The sequence below is a fragment of the Rhinatrema bivittatum genome, chromosome 3 (genome assembly GCF_901001135.1).
Source record: "Rhinatrema bivittatum chromosome 3, aRhiBiv1.1, whole genome shotgun sequence".
NCBI lineage: Eukaryota > Metazoa > Chordata > Amphibia > Gymnophiona > Rhinatrematidae > Rhinatrema > Rhinatrema bivittatum.
Genome location: NC_042617.1, coordinates 48,463,164 through 48,470,205, shown reverse-complemented (window position 1 = coordinate 48,470,205; position 7,042 = coordinate 48,463,164). Strand labels below are relative to the sequence as shown.

At 44.0% G+C, this 7,042-nt stretch overlaps 1 protein-coding gene across 1 annotated transcript; it reads right to left on the bottom strand.

Moving 5' to 3' along the window:
- Nucleotides 1–5,939: 5,939 nt before the first annotated feature.
- Nucleotides 5,940–6,739, bottom strand: LOC115088492 (transmembrane protein 60-like). The gene has a single exon (XM_029596759.1). The coding sequence runs from the start codon at nucleotides 6,371–6,373 to the stop codon at nucleotides 6,002–6,004; it is 372 nt and encodes a 123-aa protein (XP_029452619.1). The 5' UTR covers nucleotides 6,374–6,739; the 3' UTR covers nucleotides 5,940–6,001.
- Between the last annotated feature and the right edge of the window lie 303 nt (nucleotides 6,740–7,042).

The window sequence follows — 7,042 nt, the reverse complement described above, 5'->3', positions numbered from 1 at the left end:
ATCTTTTTTTGAGAAGGGGCAACCTTAACTGCACACAATACTCAAGGTGCGGTTGCACCATCGATCAATACAGAGGCTTTATAACATCTTCTGTTTTATTTTCCATTCCTTTGCATATAAAACCTAATATTCTATTTGCTTTTTTTTTTTTTCACCACTGCTGCACACTGAGCTGAGAATCTCAAAATATTGTCTACAGTGACTCCAAGATCTTTTACCTGCCTGCTGACACCTAATACTGAACCTAACATTGTGTAACTATTGTTTGGATTATTCTTCCCTTTATGGATCACTTTGCACTTGTCCACTTTAAATTTCATCAACCATTTATACACCCAATCCCCCAGTTTCACAAAGCCTTCTTGTAATTCCTCAAATTCAGCTTGTGATTTAACTACTATGAATAATTTTGTGTTATCTGCAAATTTGATAACTCACTCAGTACTCACTTTTCCAGGTCATTTATAAATATATTAAAAAGCACCAAGCCTAGTACAGATCCTTTGGACACTCCACTAACTATCTTTGTCCATTGACAGGAATAATCATTCAGACCTACTCTCTGTTTACTATCTTTTGGACAGTTATCAATCCACAATAGGACATTGCTGCCTATCCCATGACTCTTTAATTTCTCAATGAGCTCCTCATGAGGGACTTTAGCAAATGCCTTTTGAAAATTCAGATACACTATATCTATTGTTTCAACCTTATCCACTTTATTAACCTCTTCAAAAACATTAATAAAACAAGACTTCCCTTTGCTAATCCATGTTGGCTCTACCCTCTTAATCTATGTCTATTTACATGGGCAGTAATTTTGCTTTTCAGATTAACTTCTACCATGTACTGACATCAAGTTCACTGGTCTGCAGTTTCCCGGATCACCCCTGGGTGCCCTTAAAAAAAAAAAAAAAAAAAAAGGATGTTATGCTGGCCACCCCTCAATCCTCGGGAATTTGAATAAGAAGTTAAAGATTACTAGTAATACATCTGAAATTTCATTTTTCAGTTCTTTCAGAACTCTGGGCTATGTTCCAGAAACGTATTAGAAATATGCTGAACCATGCCAGAGATGGAGATGTTTCTGTATTCTATCAATCCTGCTTGTTGAGGGAAAAGTGCTCGACTTACTAAGCAATATATAAGGCATAAGAGTCAAATAGTGACAAGTCTTGATAGACTGGACAAATAGTCTATTTGTCAATATGAAGCAGTAGGCAGTCAGTTCCATTATCTCATTGTTCACATCGTGCTCCTGCATGACACAGTTTAACTCGCTGTCTAGATGAAAGTAAAATGTGAACACGATGTACATCACTTGTCTTTAAATCATTATTTTCTATCTGCAAGTTACAGGTGCATACATAGCATTAAAATTATTGACAGTACACTACTGCATTTTAAGCTGAAGAATGAGAAGTCAGCTGATAAATTCTGCTGATAAAATGAGAAAACTAATTGTTGCTGAGAAAGCATACTTTTCTGCAATATTTAGATAAAGCAAAATTTGATTTATCATTAAAGATGACAAGAAATATAGTCATTTCTTCCTCCATGTGCTCCTCTTGCAAATTTGGATTTAAAAAAAAAACATGCTTTCATCTCTTTTTCTGCTACCTCTTGCCTGAAAAACCCATAAGCAGTATTTCAGAGAGATTAGATCATACGTCAGTATTTCAGCTGGGCACTAGAAGGTCGGGTACACGGGTGTATTTATGTGCTTTGATGCCCATAGCAGACTATGAGATAGAGTAAGGGGATTATAATTGTAGAGCTTCTATTGTGCCATTTGCTTTACTTCAGGTTGTGTCAACTACTCAAAGTTGATTAAGGCAAATCTTATTTGAGGCAGGTGAGCAGAATTCCTTTCACCATCCTCCTTCTTTAGATCACTGTGTTTAGTCATTTCGGAACTAGCAAGGCTATCCTAAAAGCTTCAGAGTAATAAGAATGAAACCTGTTTATGAGGTGCAATGCTACAGATGCAATGCTACAGGTAAAATAACGAAGGACTGTCGAAATGTAGAAAAGGGATGAAATATTTTATTTTCATTATTTGTATAATAATCTTGTCAACATCCAATTATGGCAGTGTTTTTCCAGGAGGAATGAAAAAAAATATTTTCTTTTAATGCTTTCTTTTCCACATTAGTTCCTATGGAGTTAGGGCAAGTAAATGGTTGGGGGCATATTTAAATGGGGCAATTTGGTGACTGGAATGTAGGCAAATGTTTTTGGTTTTTTCTCCTTAGTTCAGGCTGACATCATGGCATGATCATGCTCAGTGCATTTTTTTTTTCATCAAATCTCAGATGTTGATGTAAAAAAAACCAGACAATTATATGGTAATATATCTAATAAGTCCTATTTACCAAACTGCGTTATGTGCTAATTTGCATTTTTAGTAAATAGGCCTCATTAATTTAAATGGGGGCTATTTACTAATTACATATGTTAATACACAATGGATATTTAGGAGTAATTTTCAAAAGGATTTACATGTGTAAAACTGAGGTTTTACATGCATAAATGGGCTTTTGAAAATTGCTACTTTTGTGCTTGTAACTCCTTTGAAAATTCATTCCATAGAGCTGAATTTTGAAAAGATTTTACACGTATAAATGGACTTTTGAAAATTGCTTTGATATATCTATTTTACACTTGTAACTCCTTTGAAAATTCACTCCAATGTGTTTTGGTAAATAGGCCCCTCTGTTATACAATTTGAAGGAAGGAAGTGGGTCTATAAACCCACATAAAGGGAATATATTAAGCTTTGATGAGATAAATAGAAGTTGTAATAGTAATGGACTGGGCTTCTGAGCCACATTCTTTGAACATAGGATGTGATTATTTTTATTTGCTGAATTTGACCAATAACTACTTTCTGATGGAAATTTTTCTGTGTCCCAACTTTGAGTGAATTGAGCTCTATACAATTTGTGGCAGAAAAGAAGGCAGTTGCTTCTTAAATTCCAAACCTAACTTATCCTGGTGCAGCAAGACGTAATCCAGTAGTTGGAACCTGCTCTCCAGGCAATGCACTATACATTCTTGCTAAAGACAGGTCTCCAAGGGATTGTGCCCAGGAGGGAAGGGTTAGGATGGCCATCGCAGTTGGTGATTCGATCATTAGGAATGTGCATAGCTGGGTGGCTGATGGACGTGAGGATGGCTTGGTAACTTACCTGCCTGGTGCAAAAGTGGTAGAACTCCTAAGTCACCGAGACAAGATTTTAGAGAGTGCTGGGGAACAGCCAGGTGTCATGGTGCATGCAGATACCAAAGACATAGGAAGGTGTGGGAGTGAGATTCTGAAAGTCAAATTTAGGCTTTAGGGAAGAAAGCTGAAATCCAGAATCTCCAGGGTAGCATTCTCAAACATGCTCCTTGCTCCAAGTGCAGGACCCCAGAGGCAGCCAGAGCTCCAGAGTCTCAATGTGATTAACTAATATGAGAAAATGGTGAAGGGAAGGGGGTTTTGTTAGGAACTGGACAACATTTTGGGGAAGGGGAGCCTATTCCAAAAGGATGGGCTCCTCCTTAATCAGGGTAGAACCCGGCTGCTGATGTTAACATTTAAAAAGGAGATAAAGTAGCTTTTAAACTAGAACATGGAGGAAAGCTGACAGTCACTCTACAAGTAAACAGTTTGGAGAGAGGAGTTTTTCGAAGGATACTAATAAAACAGGAAAGTTAGAGCAACCAAATAGAAAGATTCCCATAAAGGCAAAGGTAGCACGAGTGCCTTTAAGTAAAGGGCAGACTAAGTAAAAACATTCAAAATTATTTCTGTCAATTGCTAGGAAGGTTGTAAATATTAACGAAAAACATACTTGAAAATGTCTGTAAGAAAATGGCAAAAGTCTAAAAAATAAGAGGGGAGAGATAGAATGTATAGCACTAAATGAAGCGGTAGAGATAATTAGCATCACAGAGACCTGGTGGAAGGAGAATGACGAAATGGCACAGCATGATACAAGGGTACAAATTATATTGCAATGATAGGGTGGATCAAATTAGTGGGGGGGGGTGCGGGGTGGCGCTATATGGGGCGGATTTTCAGAGCCCTGCTCGCGTAAATCCGCCCAAAACCGGGCGGATTTACGCGAGCAGGGCCCTGCGCGCCGGGAAGCCTATTTTACATAGGCCTCCCGGCGCGCGCAGAGCCCCGGGACTCGCGTAAGTCCCGGGGTTCTCGGAGGGGGGCGTGTCGGGGGCGTGTCGGGGGCGGGGCCCGGTCGTCGCGGCGTTCCGGGGGCGTGTCGGCAGCATTTTGGGGGCGGGTACGGGGGCGTGGCTACGGCCCGGGGGCGTGGCCGTGCCCTTCGTACCCGCCCCCAGGTCGCGGCCCGGCGCGCAGCAGGCCCGCTGGCGCGCGGGGATTTACGTCTCCCTCCGGGAGGCGTAAATCCCCCGACAAAGGTAAGGGGGGGGTGTAGACAGGGCCGGGTGGGTGGGTTAGGTAGGGGAAGGGAGGGTAAGGTGAGGGGAGGGCAAAGGAAAGTTCCCTCCGAGGCCGCTCCGATTTCGGAGCGGCCTTGGAGGGAACGGGGGGAGGCAGCGCGGCTCGGCGCGCACAGGCTATACAAAATCGATAGCCTTGCGCGCGCCGATCCAGGATTTTAGTGGATACGCGCGGCTCCGCGCGTATCTACTAAAATCCAGCGTACTTTTGCTTGAGTCTGATGCGCAAGCAAAAGTAGGCTGATCGCGCTTCTTTTAAAATCTACCCCTAAATTAAGAATAGTTTAGAGTCGAACAGGATAAAGATCCCGCAGGAGACCAAATGTGCTGTGGAATCTTTATGGATAGAAATTCTAAGGTCCATATTCAAAAGCCATTTTGAATTTAGCAGGATAATAAAGGGGCATTTCAGGGGTGTTCCAGGGAGGGGTTGCATTATGCGGCTAACCTAGCCAAACATAGGGGTAGATTTTCAGAGCCCTGCTCGCGTAAATCCGCCCAAAACCGGGCGGATTTACGCAAGCAGGGCCCTGCGCGCCGGTAAGCCTATTTTACATAGGCCTACCGGCGCGCGCAGACCCCGGGACTCGCGTACGTCCCGGGGTTTTCGGAGGGGGGCGTGTCGGGGGCGTGTCGGGGGCGGGCCCGGTCGTCGCGGCGTTTTGGGGGCGTGTCGGCAGCGTTTCGGGGGCAGGGGCGGGGGCGTGGCTACGGCCCGGGGCGGTCCGGGGGCGTGGCCGCGCCCTCCGTACCCGCCCCCAGGTCGCGGCCCAGCGCGCAGCAGGCCCGCTGGCGCTCGGGGATTTACGTCTCCCTCCGGGAGGCGTAAATCCCCCGACAAAGGTAAGGGGGGGGTGTAGACAGGGCCGGGTGGGTGGGTTAGGTAGGGGAAGGGAGGGTAAGGTGAGGGGAGGGCAAAGGAAAGTTCCCTCCGAGGGAACGGGGGGAGGCAGCGCGGCTCGGCGCGCGCAGGCTATACAAAATCGATAGCCTTGCGCGCGCCGATCCAGGATTTTAGTGGATACGCGCGGCTCCGCGCGTATCTACTAAAATCCAGCGTACTTTTGCTTGAGTCTGATGCGCAAGCAAAAGTAGGCTGATCGCGCTTCTTTTAAAATCTACCCCTATTTCAGCCATCCCATAAAGGACACTTGTAAACATTACAATAGAAAAAAATACAAAAACCAAGAAATTATAAACTAAATTGTTTTCACATTCATATTCCCCCTCACAGCAAATTGCCCTTTATCAGGTTTTTGGGTTTTTTTGTTTTTTTTTCAGTGGTAATGTTTTATTTACAAATTATACTGGAGAAACAGAGGAACCTCAAGATAATTCTGAGCTCCTGGATACATTCTCATACAAAGTTCTAAAGCATGTTTGTATTGTCCAGTTCTTACAATCCTTTGTGAAATGTTAACACTTAATGGTTTGTGATGCAAAGTTAGGCCATCTTGCAAGGTAATGCAAAATATTTTATTAGGAGTGTGCAATTCAGTCTCTTCTCACATAAAAGATATTGTATCCAAGCTCAACCAGGCCTCCAACTAATAAGAGCCACAAGGGAATAAAGAAAGACAAAACACAGGTACATGTCTGCAAATCGTTGCAGGCTGGCACAGAGCGCAAGACAGAAGGCCAGTTTCAGAAGCATTGCGACAAGGTACCAGGCCTTTTTCTTCATGGCTAGTGAGCAATTCCGAGGGTCATAGCCAGATTTGCAACGTCCAGCAATCTTCACAATTAGCATAACGAGTAGTATGGTATCAAATATCCAGATGGGGATAAATATAAGAAACCAATTCCATGGTGCTTTTTCATCCAGCTTTAGCACCAACATGATCAAGAAGAGTAAGGTGAAAAGCCAGGTGAGCAGCACTCTCTGCGCCAAGGACATTCTCATTTAAACAGCTTCAAGATGGCTTCCGACACAGAGGGGAAAAACAGGACCGCTACCGGATCACATGTTATACGAACGACCACAGGTAACCAGCGAACTACCGCATCAACCTTTCCGCTCCAAGTCTGCTGTAGTACTTTTCAAAGCCCAGGTTAAAAGAAAAACACCTGAAAACTACAGTTCCCAGGGTCCCTCAGGCAAGGGCAAGCCGGGGGAGGGCAGCCCCAGGGAGGCGGGGCCCTGAAGGAACCACTCACGAGGCAAAGACAGGATCCAGACTGGGATGTACTCCTGGAGGTGGGGGAACCTCTTCCCAAATGGCAGAAGGAGAGCCCTTTGCAGGAAGGGAGGCAGCAGAGCTCCAGATTCCAGAACCCGTGCAGACTGGAGAAACAGAGGAACCTCAAGATAATTCTGAGCTCCTGGATACATCACATAAATAGCAAAGGAGGTCTGTCCCACCTAGGGGTTAGAACAGAGATTTTTCTCGTGGGAAAAAAAAAAGGAGCGAAGAAAAAACAGACAGCAGAGGACTGCACAGAAAGTGGATTTATTTCAGTGGGAGGAGAGGGAAGTTGAAATCCCCAGCAGCTTTATACTGCTGAAGGAGGGGACATGTATGCAAAAGCGCCTTTTTTATTTTATTTATTTATTTACGCTTTTTTTTATACC